The sequence below is a fragment of the Glycine soja genome, chromosome 2 (genome assembly GCF_004193775.1).
Source record: "Glycine soja cultivar W05 chromosome 2, ASM419377v2, whole genome shotgun sequence".
Lineage (NCBI taxonomy): Eukaryota > Viridiplantae > Streptophyta > Magnoliopsida > Fabales > Fabaceae > Glycine > Glycine soja.
The window spans coordinates 50309287-50328249 of record NC_041003.1 but is presented as its reverse complement, the minus strand read 5'-3'; the positions used below and the strand labels follow the sequence as shown (position 1 = coordinate 50328249).

The following is an 18963-nucleotide window of genomic DNA, read 5'->3' as shown; positions in this document are numbered from 1 at the left end:
TTTTTAGTAAATTCTTAAAGATATTCATTTATACTGTCATTTTGTCATCCTTATAAGTTATAACCTTATTATCATTTTTAATTCCGCATTTTTAGAGACCACACACTCTTTTTAATTCATATTATTTACTGTTAAATTAGCTAAACAGAACCATTTGTTTTAAGCACGCACATTGCAGGTTTTATTATTTTACAACAAAATCATGATTGAATAACCATGCATTGAATTTGGTAAATCCCCCTGTAAATCCGACTGCACAAAGCACAAAATGTTAGAACCAAAAGAATGATGATCTCAATGAAAAATCGTGCTCCATTATTCAGGCTCCCAGTAGAGAGATCTGAAATAACCATTATTAAATATAATAATATAACCTCATCTCTAAGCCTTTGTCACCATTATTGCCAAACATGCTTATTAACATTCAGTGAAGGAGGCGTCAAATCCCAAGATTCTTGAAGTGTCCCCACCTCTCCGTTTCTTTTATCAACTTGAGGCCTTTACCTCTATATAAACCACTCTTAATGCTCATTTCTTTTCATCAAAAGCTTTTAGTTTTCTATATCACTCTCAACTTTACTCCTCTTCAATCAGTTGCATATTCTTTGCTATTCCAATGGCCACTGTTGAGGTAACTCTACTCTAATTTCCATCTTATGTTGCTTTGGCATCACTTTCTTTTATTTTCAGTTTGATCTCACCCGTATCCTTGCTTTTCTGTTGTCTTAGACAGGAAATTATTCATTTCTTTAGCTTTAATACTCCAACCGTCAAAAAAAATTTCTTTCTGAAATTCTTGTCACGTAATTAAAGCCAGTAAAATGACAGCATTCACTTGGCATCTTATCAATATATAGCTTGTCAAAAAGAGTTCATATACTTGTTTTCCTCTGAAAATTATAGAGAAAAGTACAAAGTTGCTGAAATGCAAATTTCAATTAGTTTGTCATCAGACAAAGAATCCACACGAATCATGTGCTTCTGCTACCAGTCATATATAATCATATTTGTTAGAGTATTAAAAGAAGCATTAAATCTATATTAATCTGACAGCTTTGAATCTGTATCCTTATAATATACTACTATATTGCGACAATTATGAGAAGTGATACATTAACCAATAGTTACCAAGTTAAAGAAGAGTAAGAAGTGTTTAAACTGCATGTCCACCACCTTATTAAGTTTTTTTTGCTGGGATTCTAATAGACAAAATATGAATTTTCATCAGAATATGTCTTTGTCTGTTGGAATACGAAATTGTAGGTTGTGTCAGCCAAGGTTGCCCTCCCAGAGGACACAAAAGAGGCATCATTGAAGGTTGACGAGGAGAAGAACACAGAAGAAGTTGTTGAGACTCCAACACCAGAAACTGTGGTCACTGAGCAAACCAAGGAGGAAAGTACTGAGGCCCCACGACCTGCAGCTTCAGAAGACAAGCCCTCGGTTGAAGTTCAGACTAAAGAGGTGGCAGAGGAAGTTGTGTCTGAGACCATCACACAAGAGCCAACAGTTGAGAAGCAAGAAGCTGCTGAGGGAACAAAAGAAAATGCCGATCCTGCTGAGATTAAGACACCAGAAGCTGCAGAAGATGTTAATATTAAGGAAGAGAAAGAAGCTGAGGCTGAGGCTGAAGCTAAGGAGGAAGAGGCCCCGGCAGAGAAAAGTGAGGAGAAGGTTGAGACAGAAGGGTCAGCTGAAAAGAAAGAGGAGGAAGTGATTGAAGAAGCTGAGGCTGAGAAGAAGGAGGAGGTCACAGTCACGGACACAGAGGCTCCAACAGAGTAAAAGAACGTGAAGAGGGGAAATGTGCAGTTTAAGTGAGTGTTTGAGAGGGTATTTTTTTCTTAGTTGCATCGTGTCTTGTTGCTCCATGCATGTCTTTTCTTTGTTTAGTGGTCTAATAAAAAGTCTAGCTAGGGAAGGGATGAGTGATGCGAATGCCAACCACTCAGTACAAGAACCACATGGCATGTAGTCTTTCAATCTGATCTATGGGGTGTGCATGGCTAGCTCTCCATCCAATGAATTATGTTATGGTCCTTTGTGTGATTCGATCTGCATGCACGGTAACTTTCTTTGTTCAAATAAATATATATGTAGATTATTAGTATCTTATATCATATATGATTTGTGTTCCATCATCCCTGTCGTTGGCGACCTGCCCGTACTAAAGATTCGAATGAACCTCGGTGGGCACCATAGACCATATAGATATATCCAATATATTGAGGTGCATCTAATATTGGTTTGAGAGAGAGAGAGAGAGATCTGTTGTACTGGCGCTTTAAATTATTTTCCTCTCAATTTCTGTATTTTCTCCTTAATAATACACAAGTGGAATAAATGCAAAATAATGGAATGCATAAATGCGAAATTAAAACTAGAGGTGGTTAACAACCAGCAAAGAGAAAGAGATATCCATCAATTATTATGATATGAGGGAAACATATGTAACTTCACACAACATTCAATTCAATGTAAGATCAAGACATGTAAGTCCTTCTCACTAATATATGTTTAATTTATTTTTATCTAATATTTTTTTCTAAATAGGAATTAAATGTGTTATAAAAAAATTTATAACACTCTCCACACTCTAATCAACCAATTGAGTTATACACATTTGATTTTATCTAATATAAGTCCGTCTAACATGGAAGAGTTTGAATAATTTATATGATGTGTTAGATTTAAATTTTATTGTTATCATTGTACACTGGAAAAACAGTACTAGGCTTCTTCATTCACACTTACTACTCAAAAACATTTAGTATTAACTTATTTAAAAGTATGTTTAGATCAAATTTTATAATTTTAAGTTTGGGTTAAACTTAAGTTTGCTTTACAATAGTATCCTGATTATCTTGTTTTTTCCAATCTCAAACATATTTTTAGAGGGTAGCCAAACATAATTCTGAACTGATTTTTACTCTTAAACATAATTTTGGAACACTATCAACGAAAATCCAAACATACCATAAGCTTGATTATATAGTGAACTTTTAAATATGGGTTGTTGTTTTTTGCATCTCCAAGTTGTTTCCTACACCTCTTTTTTGGCTTCAGGAATGACGAATTCAAAATATGAAATTACATTGCAGAATTATTAAAGATTTTGGCTTCCATAATGACCAATCGGTATAAAAAAACATTCCAAAAATGGTGCATGAAACAACTTGGAGGTGTAGGAAGTGACATCCTTAAATATGTTGTATTACAGGCTCAATTGTCTTTCGGACAACATATTACTTCGTTGGCCCATGTTATTTACATCCTTCTTTTTGTGCTTCACACATTCACTTTTGTCTTTTATATTCCGCAAAATACCCTTTTTTCTATGTTTTTAGATTTTACAGAAATTAATTTTCATAATGTAAGTATGTTCTAATATATGACGATAGTTTCTGAAAATGATTTTTATAATAAATTACAAAAATTAATTTTTATAATGTATTAGAATATAACTACGTTAAAAAAACTAATTTATGTAAAATGATGTTTTTTGTCAAAATAAATTACAAGAAAAATATGGGTGAGCATACAAAGAGCAAAATGGGAGTACAAATAGCACAAGCCTACTTTGTTTTAGGGATTTTCGTCCTGCACCAAACATTTTTTTTTTACACCTAACATATTTTTTATAATTTCAATATTACCCTTACATATAGCCTATGTGATTTGACAATCTATATATAGATTCATACGGATTTCCAATCTTAATGGTCCATACGGATAATCTGTATGGTTCATACTATAACATCTCATTTTTCATATAATAAATAAAAAGAGTTTTATTTAAAAATTAATAGAGTTTTTAGAAATAAAATAAATGAGAGAAAATGATTTTTGTTAATTAAATTAGAGTTTCATAGTATTAGAAAATAAATAGAATAAATAGAGTTTTTTTATATAAAATAATAAAATAAAGAAAAATAGAGTTAATAATGGATTTAAAGTACCCTAACTATAAATAGAGATATACTAGGTTAGTTTTTACAATTACGATATGTCTCTACACTCTTTCTTTCTTCCAAATTCGTTCTCCCTTTTTTCTCTCCCAAAACTCTCTCTTTTTCTCACATACACTCGAATCTGTCTCAATAAAACTAACAAATCCTTTGGAGTCTAGGCCTTGGGAGTAAATACAATTGGTTTAAGTGTTTCTTTAAGCTTATGTTGATCCCATATAGTTGTAACATTTTCACAAAATAGAGTGACCCTGACTGGTCACCTTATAATTTCACTTAGTGAGAGTGACTTAGCATACCCATTGTGTGACATATTTTGTTATGTAGTCCTAGGTGTCCTGGTGATGTTTTTCACTGACATGGTATCACATTGCATATAGGATTAAGTCTTAGTGTATATGTTGTATAAAGCTTGTGCAATGGTCATTGTGACTTATTATGTGATGTTGTGTAATGAATTGTGTAAGTGTGAGACGCGGTATTGTATTTGAGATGTGTTGTTTTGAACATGTGATTAATGTGAATGTGTGAAATGTGATTTTGTGATTAAATCCTTAGAGACAAGTGATGTTAAGTAATGAGTGATAAAATGATGCAAATTATGTTAAGTTGAGCTTGTTATACTTATATTATATATAAATATGTTTGTGTGTGTATGCGCTTTTGTTTATTTCTACATGTTTAGGAATATGATAACTCACTTCTTGTGTGCTGTTTGTGTTTGAATCCTATGATGATCTTAAACCTTGTATTCATGAGAGCAAATGATTAGGTGGATAACTCTAAAGAACCTTGTGCTAAAGAATGATGGAACACAATGTTCTGATATAATGTGACATTGGGGTATGAGTTTTTGTATTAATTGCATGAAATTCTGGACACGTAGTTTTTATCATTTTTGTTTCACTTGCTGGGTCTTTAGTTCATTCTATTGAGTTTTGGATGACCTTGTTTTGAGTCGAAAATGTTTTCATACCCTTAATTGATAAATTTTTAATTGTAACATTTTTATGCACTCGAATTCCTTTATGTTTATTGAATAAAATCATTTTATGTTTTTTTGTATTTCCATATATATATATATATATATATATATATATATATATATCGGGGTACAAGTTTGAGGCTTGCATGAGTCATTAATTTTAAATTATTTCGTAAAATATATTTTTAATATAATATGGATCATATGAATCATCAATCCATAAGTTCCATATGGATTGACAATCTGTATGAGATTTTATGGAAGAGTATTTTTAATTTTTTCCTCTCACTGTTGGGTGTATTGAAAAAAATGTTAGGTACAAGAAGAAAATCTTTTAGCTTTATCTCTTTAAACTGAATGGGCTGAGGTGTGTTTAGAGGAGTGGCCCAGGACAATAACAATATGTATCCCTTGATAAGAATTTTAGAATTAACCAACAAACATTCTCATCATACGGGTATTTTTTAATTTAAATAACACTTTAAAATATGAAATTAAAAATTCCTGATACTGGAAATGTTCTTCCCATATATATGAACATGCAATTTGAGCCAGTTGTCTGTCTCTGTCATAAAAAAGCTGAAGCGGATAGAGTTGAGTTTAGTGCCGTGCTGTGTGGTGTTGTGTGTGTCTTTAATCTTATAGAGAAAAAATGGTATCGTTGTTGTCAAACTCAGCAATGGTAAGAGGCAGAGATGAAGTGTACGTGGCAGCAATGCCTCTAAGGGCTACAAAGGGACCACCCCAGTTGCTTATGTCTGCTGCTTACTCCCTCAATTTATGGGATTTCCAGCATTTCATGGTCATCATCAAACCCTCTTCTCTTTCTCAGGTAAATTTCTATGCGCCCTCTCTTATATTTATTTATACTTACTATTTAGTAATTGAATTACCCCTTCAATTCATGGATAAGCTCAACATAGTTCTTGGTGTGTGTAAGTCTCACTTTCTTCAAAATTCAATCAAACCAGTCTTTTGTAATTTGTTTAATTTAATTTTACTGCTTATTGGGAATAGTAAAGTATGACCCTTTTTTTCAGTAATTTCATATGATTTGTGACTGCGACTTAGTTCTTTTTATGTTGGCCTTTGTCTATTTTCAAGCTTGAGTTCTAATCTAATCGCAATGAAAATGCTTTTTCAGGTTCTGGTTTTTGATTTTCAACCAAAAGATCCTGAAGATATATATGTGGCACTAGCGGCTCTATATGGTAGAGCAGTGCCAGGTGAGATTAATTACCGAGATTACTAGTCTCACGTTTACAGAAAGTTAACTTCTTCTGAATGCTATTGAATATTAATTACCGAGATTGTGCATGCATGATCAAGTGTAAACAGCTATTATTTGCAAAATCTTGAAGATCATGATACTGAAGATTTGTTTACCACAGGCAGTATAATACTAATGCTATTGACCTCTTTCACATGCCACAAATGCATACAACCTTATACCCTTAAAACATACACACATGGACACACAACCTCTCAAGAGACATTTATTCTTTTATCGTTTGTTGCTCTTCAGAATAGGTGACACATACTTGTTCCAACTTACATCTGATGCGTGATAAATGTTATACTTATATGTCTTCTCTTTTCATGCTAAATGCTAATACAAAAACGTAGTTTATAGGTTTACCCACTGTATGGAAATAGCAATTATGCCATTGCCTGTTAATGCTGTTATACAAGATTTGGATTGCAGAAGGACATAAACTATATCACAAACTGCAATGTGAATGTCTCTATGTTCTCTGTGGATGTTGCAAATAATTTGCTTCATCATATGAACTTTTATATAGTTTCCTTCTAGCCTTCTGTTATCATCAGTGGAAGTATATGATGCAGTCTGTTCTCATGATATGGCAGAGGAAGTTTTTTTCTGTGCTGTTGTTATTGGAGTAGTTAGTAGTGGGAGCTTCAGCATCATGAATTTGATTCTTGGTGCATTTAGTTCTTCTGACAGTCAACCTTTTGTGACAGCAAGTTTGACAATTTTGGACTGATTTATTTTTTCTGATTGGATTTTCTTTCCAAAAATGTTTTTACTTTTACCTTAATCAGGTCATGACCTCTGTTTATATTCCTAGGAACTGTTCTGGTGAGGCAGTTAAAAAAGTTGCCAAGAAACAAATGCTGGCTTGTTGGATATTCAAAGGCAGAGGCGGATGCTATGGAAATAGCAAGGGAATTCAACAAAGAATGGGAAACAAATTTGAGGATTGGCCTTCATGATTGTCGCGATTATACCAATAGTAAGAATTTATTTCAGACCTTATGTTGCCTAAGCCCTTTTATGGAAAGAACTATATGTTAGTGTATGTTATTACTTTAGTACTTGATCAATCTGCTCTAATGCCATTTCACTGAAATTGTGTTAATCGCATAGGGGAAACTTAGATGGTCGATTTAGAAATTCTATCATATAGTATTCTTTACTATATTGGTTTTGTTTTATTCTACCACGAAGTATTGAATTTTTCTGGTCAATTAAAAGGTTTGGTTAGGCAACTCACTGGCGAAAAAGATGTGCTGAAACGTTTGAGAAACGTTGGTAGTTAGAGGGAATCCGTTGTCTGGTTAGAAGATCACTTTATTGAATTACTTTATCTTGTATCATGCCTTCAACATTTTTTAGCACATTCATCGCTTCACTTGGATGGGAACTGGCTAAACATCGCTTTCATGGGGGCTCTGAAGAAATCAATCTCATACGAGAAAAAACTTATGCTATTTACTTTACCCTTCTGTAACGTTCTTTTCTTTGCTTGTACAGTCTCTGAATGTCTATTTGTTCTTGTATTATACTAGTATTACGCGGCTATAAATGAATAGCTGATTAAGAAAAAGTTTGAGACCTCTTTGTGTAAATATTAATAATCGGCAAAACAATGTGCTGATCATATCTGGAATCATGTTAAATTCTATAGGGAGTTTTCTTATGTAAAATAATTTATGACTCATGCTCTTTTTAGCATATCTCAATAAACTCAGGTTCAATTTATCAAAATAAGTTTTTTGTTTAAGTTTATGCCAATAAGTTTTATTGATTGATGTATTGGTAATATAGTCCAGATTTGTAATGTGACACTGATAAAGGTTAGATAAAGATTATGTTTATAAGTTATTTCAGTTAGTTTTTAGTTTTTTTTTTTATTAATTGAAAAACTTATTTAATTGTTCCGTAAATCTTTTTTTAATAATTTCTTAGTGATTTCTAGTATTTTTTGAAATACAACTTGAATTAATAATTTTTTAAAACGCTAACTTTTAGTTTTGATATTTTCTTTCGTTATTATCCTTAATATATTTATCAAATTTTTTGTTTATTATTTTTAAATAAAGCATGATTTTTTTTATTTTTTTAATAATTTTATACTTTTTAACTAGCTAGTTATACTAAACATTTATAATTTAACAAGTTAATTTTTTAGTTTCTAACTATTAGTTATTATTAGTTTTTTCAGTTAATTTTATCTAACAAGTCAAGTCAAAGTATTGATGGGTAACTTTGATAAAAATGGCAAGAGTTAAAGAGACGGTTGTTGAGACAAAAATGAGAAATGGATTTTGGAATTGGTTTAATTACTTCTTTTTTTTATTTTGTCCTTTATTTTTAAAAGATTCTATGTAATTTTAAAAAACATTCAATTAGGTGCTTTAGAATAAATTATTATGATATTGATGCATCATATATTCAATACTTTAAAAAAAATCTTAATTACCAGTACCTAATCAAGTAGATAATTTTTTCTGTAAAAAAAATCTAAATATATTGCACCTTAGTTCTAAGGTATTCTAATAAAATATATTAGTCAATTATAAAGTAATCCGTGAGATATTCAACTATCAAATTCTAAAGTGCAAGTAAAGTCATTTCTCTTTTGAAACCCCGGCTAAATCCCTCAAGAAAGAGGAAAACTTATAGCCAATATCCTCGATTTCCATTACTAGAGGTGAGAAGTTTTATGAGAGTTGTTTTCAATTTGAGTTTAATTTTTATGTATGTTTAGTGTAAAATATTTTATACCGACAACTAATTAAAAACTATGATTTAAAAATTATTATTAAAAAAATTACTAATCATATAATATAAATTAATTTGTAATTACATAACAGTATAAAAAAATAAACTAATTTAACTGTTAGTTTATCTTAATGGATTGAGAGCTATACACCAACAACAAAAGTCTAAATAGGTGAGCTATAGGGCTGTAGCAAAGAAAATTTGAACAAGTCAAAGAGTTAGCTGATTTTAATGTGAAAGATTGACTGCTACCTAATTTTACACATTAGGCTTTCAATCCTAAACTATATGCATGCAAAATACTGCAATATTTACGCAAACTTTTCCATATCGACTGCTACCTAATTTTACACATTAGCTTTTCTACATTTTTTTTTTGTTTTTGATATTTATAAAGTTTGTCATCAATTATTATATTTCTTGGTGTGATATATAGTGGGTGAAATTTGCTTATGTGATCAATGATTATCATCATGTCCTGTTAATAAAAAATAAACTAACTACTATTTAGAGTGATAAGAAAACTAAAATTACAGTATTTTGTTGAAAACTATTAGGATTTGTGATCATGAATAAGATAGAAGGGAATAGAGTGGTTTCATTGATACTATGAATGATTACAAGAGGAATATTTATACACTACAATAATAAGGGATAAAACTGATAGACTATATCAGTAGTAACAAATTGTATCAAACTGTACTCAACTTGACAAGAGATAAGACTAACAGATTATATCAGCAATAACCGAACGTAACAAAATAATAACTAACTGTCTACTTGACAAGTTTCCTTTACACCCCCTTCAAACTCATGGTGGAAGTGGATGAAACCTTGAGTTTGGATCTAAATATTGTAAATTGAGGATTTGAATAAACTTTAGTGAGAATATCAACAACCTGAAATTCAGCAGGCAGATGAACAACAACAAGCTCGCGCGACAAGACTTTATCGCGAACAAAATGCAAATCCAACTCAAAATGCTTTGTGCGAGAATGCATGATAGGATTCGCAGCAAGGTGGACAACACCTAAATTATCACAATAAATTCTTGGCAATGCAACTGGAACACACAACTCTCTGAGCAAATTCTGCAGCCATAAAATATCTGCAGCAACAGCAGCAAGTCCTCTATACTCAGCCCCAGTGCTACTTCGAGAAACAACGACTTGCTTCCTAGAAGACCATGATACAAGATTTGGTACAAGATACACACAGTAACATATGGTAGACTTTCTATCATCAGGGTCTGAACCCCAATCTAAGTCACAAAAACCCATGATAAGCAGTTGTTGCGAAGGTTTGATATGCAAGCCATATGTAATTGAACCTTGGAGATATCTTAAAATCCGTTTCACTGCACTCCAATGATGCTCTTGTGGTCTATGCATAAATTGACAGACCTTATTAATGGAGAATGAAATTTCAGGCCTTGTTATAATGATGTATTGAAGAGCTCTGACAATGCTTCGATAGTGAGTAGGATCCTAAACTGAAAAAGAACCATCAACAATAAGCTTTAAACAAGAAACCATGGGAGTTGGCTGAGATTTAGAGTCTAACAGATTGGTTTTATGAAGTAGATCTCTTGTGTATTTTGATTGAGACAATAGAATACCTGATTCTTTGTAACATACTAAGAAGATTCTTTGTAATAGATGAAATATGTAATAATTGATTCATAACAAAGTGATTGTGTGATTTAGAATCATAGAATTTAGAATTTCCAATATGCTTAATGATCAAACCTGAACCATTATCAATTTTTACTCAATCATTTCCTGTGTAATCAGTCTTAACAGAAAAGTTACTCTCATCATTGGTGATGTGATGGCTTACTCCGCTGTCTGGATACCAGACAGGATCCATAATAGTTGTTGGTGTTGACATGAATGCTTGATCAGATTAAGAGAAACGTTGATATTGACTGTGATTTTTTTGAGGAGAACCTTGAAAATTCTAATTGAACCTATACCAGCAATCAATTGCTAAGTGTCCAGGCTTACCACAAATTTGACATTGTGGTCTATTGTTCTGATTCCAAGAATTATTTGAATTTTGTCCCCAGTTTGATCTGCCATTGCCTCTTCCATTATTGTATCTTCCTCCTCAATTGGAATTGTAACTTCCATGAAAGTTGGATCTACCACAGCGATTGTTATATTCTCCTCTAAAATTTGAATTATCTCCTCTTCCTCTGCCAGAAGAATAACTAGGTCCAGAAGCAGTATTAGCCAGAATTAGATTCGAATAAGCTTTCTTATGTTTCTCAAAACGCTCATCTTGAGCCAATAGAAGTGCCTCAATATCGTCAACAATGTATGGATCTAAACGCGATGTAACAAAAGTAACAAAAGAATCATAATCTTTAGGCAAGCCATCTAAAATCGCTTCTATATGATCATTATCAGAAATCGCAGAACCAATCACAACTAGTGAATCTACGATTTTCTTGATCGCAAGTAAATATTCCGAAATTGACTTATCTTTCGTAATCATACGCAATTGTACCTTCAATTTTTTTACCTTCACACGAGTCTGAGACGCATAATAGACTTCTAATTTTTTCCAAATCTGCCATGATTGCTCCAAACCAACCATCTTTGTGAGGATTGGTGCTAACATCGATGTAAGGAGCCAGGAAACGAGTAGTTGATCCTATTGTTCAAAATTGTGACAGGCTTCACTGATCGTACCAGCTTCTTCATATTCTTTGGACTCAAATTTCTTTGGAACGTGTTCTTCATGAAGATATTTATTGAGCTTCAAACCTCGAATTGTGGCAAGAACTTGTTGTTGCCACACTAGAAAATTCTCATCATCAAGTTTGATCGAGATCAGAGTTTGAAACATTTGAGGATTGAAGAAAGTTTCAGAAGCCATGGTTAGAAGGCTCTGGATACCATATTTGGATTTGTGATCATGAATAAGATAAAAGAGAATAAAGTGATTTCATTGATACCATGAATGATTACAAGAGGAGTATTTATACACTGCAATAATAAGGGATAAAACTGATACACTATATTAGCAGTAACAAACTGCAACAAACTTAACAAGAGATAAACCTGATAGACTGTATAAGCAATAACAGAACGTAAAACAATAACTAACTGTTTGCTTGACAATTTTCCTTTACAAAAACTAAAAGCCAAAAACATTATATTTGCAAAAGCGTGGAGCAAAATTTTCCTAATGACAAATAATGCCTGGCCATGAGTAAAACAAGTGACAACAAACATTTGGGATTTAAAAGATAAAAAAGAAAAAGAGAAAGAAAGAGTCAAAGAATAATGTTGAAAACATTTGTTTAGAGTGACTATTGGAAAAAATTCAAATCACATATACTAAAGATAAAGTCATATAAGAGTGTATATCAATGAGAAATAACTTTCATCCCTTGAACTAGTTTTTGAAGTTAAGTTAAGCCTAAACTCACATCTTTAAGACTTTAAGATGATATAAACCTATATCCAATATTATTCAAAAAGGATCACCCACCATTATTATTCATGCACTAGGTCCAAGATCCCACATTAGTTAGACCACTCACCAATCACAAAGCTTAATTGAATAAAAAAATTAATATAATGGGTCGGGGTAGAGCTGAGCATAATCCATCTAACCTCCAATTCCATAGTCAAAGCTGGTCTGCCCTTGGAATTGTATTTGGATTTTGAATACAATATAATACATTAGATGAAACAATGTTGTTGTTGTTGCTGTTGTACTCATCTGACTGAGCTTCGTGGTCAGTAGCTTTGAATAATACTAATAACAAAAGAACACGATGCATGGATGGGATGGGGGTAGAGCTCAGCATAACCCACCTACCTCCAAACAATTATTAATATGAAGCAATGTTGCACTATAAAAAGAGGTGCTTCTTGGTTATAGTATTTGTAATACAATGGCGGCTGCTATTGAAATCCCCAAAATAGTGTTTCCAAACTCCTCTGCCCAACAAAGGGTGCCTGTGATCGGAATGGGATCTGCCCCTGACTTCACATGCAAGAAAGACACTAAGGAGGCTATCATTGAGGCCGTGAAACAGGGTTACAGACACTTCGACACCGCTGCTGCCTATGGCTCTGAACAGGCTCTCGGTGAAGCTCTCAAGGAAGCTATCCACCTTGGCCTAGTCACCCGCCAAGACCTCTTTGTCACTTCCAAGCTTTGGGTCACCGAAAATCATCCTCATCTTGTCGTTCCAGCTTTGCGCAAATCACTTAAGTAAGAAACTTCATTTAACCCCACTTTCTTTATCGCCAAATCTTACTTATTACTCACTTCATCAACTTTTTGGCATGCAGAACTCTTCAACTTGAGTACTTGGACTTATATCTCATCCACTGGCCCCTCAGTTCTCAGCCAGGGAAGTTCTCCTTTCCTATTGAGGTAGATGATCTCTTGCCTTTCGATGTGAAGGGTGTGTGGGAATCCATGGAAGAGTGCCAGAAACTTGGCCTCACCAAAGCCATTGGAGTCAGCAACTTCTCTGTCAAGAAGCTTCAGAATCTGCTCTCTGTTGCTACCATCCGTCCCGTGGTCGATCAAGTAAGTCTCTCTCTCTGTTGTATTTTGTTTTGTTTATGTGAATGATTAATGATAAGATGAATTACTACTGTTACAGGTGGAGATGAACCTTGCATGGCAACAGAAGAAGCTAAGAGAGTTCTGCAAAGAAAATGGGATAATACTAACTGCGTTCTCTCCACTGAGGAAAGGTGCGAGCAAGGGCCCAAATGAAGTGATGGAGAATGATGTGCTGAAAGAGATTGCAGAGGCGCATGGGAAATCCATAGCCCAGGTGAGTCTGAGATGGTTGTACGAACAAGGTGTGACATTTGTGCCAAAGAGCTACGATAAGGAGAGGATGAACCAGAATCTGCAGATCTTTGACTGGGCATTGACAGAAGAAGATCATCACAAAATAGATGAAATATATCAGAGCCGTTTGATCAGCGGACCCACCAAGCCCCAAGTCACTGATCTCTGGGATGATGAAATATAAACTAATGTGCCTCGTGCTCTATTTTATAATCCATGTATGTTAATTTCTTTCTTTTCTTTTCTTTGCCTTCGTCTACTTGTTTGATTTGAGGTTTAAATAATTGATGCCACTTATTTTATGCAACACTTGTTTTCCCCTTTTACTCAAAACCCATATGCATTGACTAATCTTTCGTCTTCGATTTGACGAGGTTATTACTTACTTTTTATGGGATAAATCGTGGATCTCATTCATTACTAGCAATGGAAAAGACACGTTAACAGAGTATGAATCATCAACTTTAATGAAGCCTGACTAACTAACAAAATCGTACGTCGCGTGTTTGTAGCAACAATAAATAATATGCGAAATAAGTCCAGACACAAATTCGGAACCACAGACAATGAATAAATTAAGAATGCGCGGCATAGGACATGAATAACCTATTCATAAACTCTTGCTATTGATCTAAGAAAGTTGGATTCTAGTGACAAATGCTCAGGAAGTCAAATTTCTTTTAACCAATTAAAAGTAAATAATTAGATGATAGTGAAAGATGATTTTATACTAACATTAAGTTAAATTTATATTAATCTAAATATCTATACTCTTTCGTGCAAGTTTCTGTGGTAAATGCCCAGGCTTCAAATTTTGCAATAAGGTATGATCAATTATTAAAATGAGTGGTTCATCAGCTCTACTATTTCAATATTGTTGTTTGTTAAGAATCGAGTCCACCACATATTTAGACAGATTATTTAAATTTATTTGTTGAAATAAATAATATTTTGTTTTTTAATGTATTCATCTAAATTGCTGCTAAAAAAATCATTTTTGCTTATTTTAAAAAACAAATCATATTTACTTCTTAAAAAACACTTATATAAAAAAATACGTATTTAAAAAATTAAAATTAAACAAACTCACTTATAATTTTTTTTTTCATTCAACGCATTAAGCTATATGTTTTCTTTAATGCATTCTCTTAATGGGTGAAATTAAACTGAAAAAAACCAATAAAGGCGCGAGTGAAAGAGATTGCCAACAACATACAATTTTGTTAGTTTTATACACATACACGAGCCTTCATTTCCTTATTTATTTTCTCTACATACCACAAAAAAACAAAAACACGTGCATGCATGTTCCCACTAGCTTTTTAATTTTTATGTATATAATAAGTACGTATAATTATTACTTATTTTTATAATTTAAAATAGAATAAAATAAGTTTGTTCATAATATAAATATTGCTCCCACAAATTTATTTCTAGTCTCACTTTTTTTATTCTCAATTAAGCACTTATAATTTTATATTATTATTTCTTTTCATTTTAATGTGTATTTTATATATTATATTTGTAATTGATAAAAGATTCTCTCTCATTCATTTTAAACTATCTTTCTTTTATCTTTACACACATAATATTTGAATATTTTAATTGTCTATCATTTTCATTCTACATTCTTTTATCTTCATCTTTCAATTAAATTTAATAATTTTTTTAAAAAAGTAAATTATTAATAGTTAAAAATAATCTAAATCATAATTTAAGTCCTTCGTTCTAAATTAAATTCTCCACCTTCAATCACATTTTTTATCCAACAAGTCAAATTCAAGAGTTTACTTAAAAGAACTAAATACAGTACAACTTAAATCAATAATTTATCAGTTAATTATATTTAATGAAATTTATATATTAAAAACTCTTTATTTATTATATAAATTTTATTTATATAAAATAAAAATTGTCATCTATGTTCCATAAACTAAAATACTAATTTAAATACATGAATATTGCTCTTCACAATCCAAAATTCTTAGATCCATCACTGCCTGCAAACATATTAAGTTTGAGAACTGTTCTTAGTTTCTTATGATGAGAATAATAAACATCAATGACATAGTCATAATTATTAATATTTGAGTTATAAAATTAATATTAATCATATAAGAATAATTATATGGTTAAAAATTATTATTTTATGATAATAAGAAAAAATCGTTTCCATTTAATAAGTCCTTATATTATAAACAGTTAGATGAATTTTCCATTCAGCATTTAATACATAACTCAAATCTTTCAGCATTTCTTTTTTCTTTTAGTGACATCTTGATCTCTTTTTCTCTTAAAAGTAGAAAACAAAAACAAAAAAAATCACAAAAAAGAATGAAATGCATAAAATAGAAATTTACAATCAGAAATACAATATAAAAACAAAAATGACATTACAAAATACAAACAAATAAATAAAATACAGAAAAAAATTCTAAGACATGCAATTAATGTTATGCTAGCTAGTACATCTCCAAACCCCTCCCATTATCGATCTGTCCCTTTGCCTTTTCCACTTGTTCTCCAAATAAAATAATATCACAGTTTCGTAGGCACCATATCCTGAGTCACCCAATCATTCTTAATTACCTTACCCCGCCTCCTAGCTACTATGCATGAGAACAAATTGGCACAACACCACCTCCGAATATATATATTATGTGAGCCCCGCCTTTGTCTTAATTATATTATTATGCTGAGATATATATACAGTCCTTAGGGTGGGCAACATTTGTCTAGGAAGTGTAGGAACAAGAACATCATGCCTCTAGGGTTTTATCATTCTGTTTAATTACATTCCTCTTCAATCTTCTTTTACATCTTTTTCTATCAATCTTCTTTTCTATTACTAATTTCTTCCATTTTCACCCTCTTAGCACTCAATTTTTGTTCCAACTGGAATGACTTTGACACGATACTGATATAGAAAGACTGATTATTTTCCATATTGATATTCACAATGTCTATGTACATCATTTATATATAAAGCCAACATAAAAAAGGAAGCAATAAATTCTAATTCATCATCTAATAATTAGGATAGCTAGGAAAGTCTAAATTATTGTCCTAATTAATATAACCTAAATTATATTCCTAATTACAGTAAATAGGCTAGGGAAACGTTTGATTACAACAAATTATATTAAGAGGAGAAAAAAGCACATGCTGATAAATGATATGATAAAAACACACCATGCAACTAATTAAAGCAAAAATGTAAATATTTAAACAAGATCTATGGAATTAATCTTCCAAATGGAAATATGGATAAACTTCTTCATACGCAGTCTTTTTGTACGTTCATCAGCTAAAGACTGTCCCGGCCTCGTACAAATGTTGCTCCACCAGCCCTAGCGACGAATGTTGCGTGACATGATATGAATTAGTTTTTCCGACCCGTGTTGCACGGGGATTTTTTTTATCAAATAATAATATGTAACTTTCAATTAGATTTTTTTCATCCTTATCTATTGTGAAATTAATAATCATAATTAATACTAATACAAACTTACAATAATTAGTCATTAAATTTCAATATGGTACAAACATAGCAATGGAGTCTAGATTGACTGTCTTTAATTTCTATTTATAAAAAAAAATTTAAATTATTGTCTCAACTCAATTCAATATCTCATGTTCTTTGAAGATATTTTTTTCAACATTCATGAATTAATGATAAATTTTGACTTAATAAACAATATTTTGTATAACATAACATTATTTAATTATATATATATATATATATATATATTATAAAACATGCGTGATAAGATTTAACTATACATAAGATTAATATATGCTTAATTTTACATTTTAACACTTAATTATTATAATTTTAGTACTTAAGTTTTTTTTCATGAATTTTATCACTCAAATTTTTAATTTTTTGCATTTTATCACTTAAGTTTATTTTTCGCAAAGTTAATTTACCACCAAAGTTTTTAACTCTTGTGCATTTTAAAATTATGTTGATAACAAAATAACGTTATTTTGCAAAAGTTGATAACACTTTTCAATGACACATCATCATCGGTAAAATGCACAAAAAGTTAAAAAATTGGATGTTAAAATAAATAAAAAACAAATTTGGGTGCACAAAAAAAAAGTTAAGGTGATTAAATATGCAATATATTATGTCAACAATATACATATATATATTACTGAATCTTGCCCAATATATTATCAAACTTCAATCAGGTCAAATTTATATACATATGAATAATTGATGCTGCCAATTTGAAACCAAACAAAGACAAAGATAAGTCAACACCACAAACGCCCTTATTATTAATGTAATGTAATGTAATTGGTAATGCATTAAGGTACAATTTTATAATTCAAGCTAGCAAACGATACTCGACCATAGTGTGAATATTTTTTCCCTTTAGAAATGGCATTGATAGGGATTCTACACTACACTATTGAAGATAAAATGTAGGAGACAATTTCTTGCCCATTTTATATATCTAACATTCAGCAGAGCAAGAAAACGCTAACAGTCATCATGCGTAGTCCTCCAGGTCAGTGGGCCTCCTGGTTGCCTTCTTGGGCCTGCTGCTTCCTTGGTTTGGATTGCTATCAGGCACGCAAGTTGAAATATTTATATATTAGATAGGGTTCCTAGCTAGTTATGATAAAAAAAATGAAAAAAATATTCTTTATGAAATGACCTTTTAATTATATAACTTAAATGCGAGAAACGCATATCATACACGACATGTATGCTACCCACACTTTTAAAAACTGTCTATATTCATGCCCTTTAATTCACATGAAAAATTGATAAATAAATAGAATCAATATAAAAAAAAATATAACCTTTCATATATTATTATTATTATTATTATCATCATTGTTATTTTTACACATAAAATTAAAACTAATTTTTATATTAAATGATAATAATAACAAATACATAATTATTTTTATGCTAGTTATCATTTTAATCATTATAATAAAATAAAAAATATAACTAATTTTATATACTTTTACACTAATTAACTTAAACCATTATTATAATAATAAAATATAACATTAATTTTATACTAATTAACTTAAAAAAATGTGTATGCAGGGAACATTTCAGGGAAAGGGGGGCTCGGGTCCCTGCATGCCCTTCTAGATTATTTTTCGTATGATCAAATGAACCACTA

At 31.3% G+C, this 18963-nt stretch overlaps 3 protein-coding genes across 3 annotated transcripts; all 3 read left to right on the top strand.

Annotated features, from left to right (window-relative positions):
• The first annotated feature begins 502 nt into the window (after positions 1-502).
• On the top strand, positions 503-2136 carry LOC114403713 (fruit protein pKIWI501-like). The gene is made up of 2 exons (XM_028366833.1): positions 503-631; positions 1264-2136. The coding sequence occupies exons 1-2, from the start codon at positions 617-619 to the stop codon at positions 1783-1785; spliced, it is 537 nt and encodes a 178-aa protein (XP_028222634.1). The 5' UTR covers positions 503-616; the 3' UTR covers positions 1786-2136.
• A 3325-nt stretch (positions 2137-5461) lies between these two features.
• LOC114403705 lies at positions 5462-7930 on the top strand. The gene is made up of 4 exons (XM_028366822.1): positions 5462-5785; positions 6098-6179; positions 7044-7208; positions 7451-7930. Exons 1-4 carry the CDS (start codon positions 5606-5608, stop codon positions 7513-7515), a joined length of 492 nt encoding a protein of 163 aa, XP_028222623.1. The 5' UTR covers positions 5462-5605; the 3' UTR covers positions 7516-7930.
• Positions 7931-12873: 4943 nt separating this feature from the next.
• LOC114403694 (NAD(P)H-dependent 6'-deoxychalcone synthase-like) lies at positions 12874-14119 on the top strand. Its single transcript, XM_028366811.1, has 3 exons — positions 12874-13213; positions 13294-13537; positions 13614-14119. The coding sequence occupies exons 1-3, from the start codon at positions 12891-12893 to the stop codon at positions 13992-13994; spliced, it is 948 nt and encodes a 315-aa protein (XP_028222612.1). The 5' UTR covers positions 12874-12890; the 3' UTR covers positions 13995-14119.
• Positions 14120-18963: the final 4844 nt, after the last annotated feature.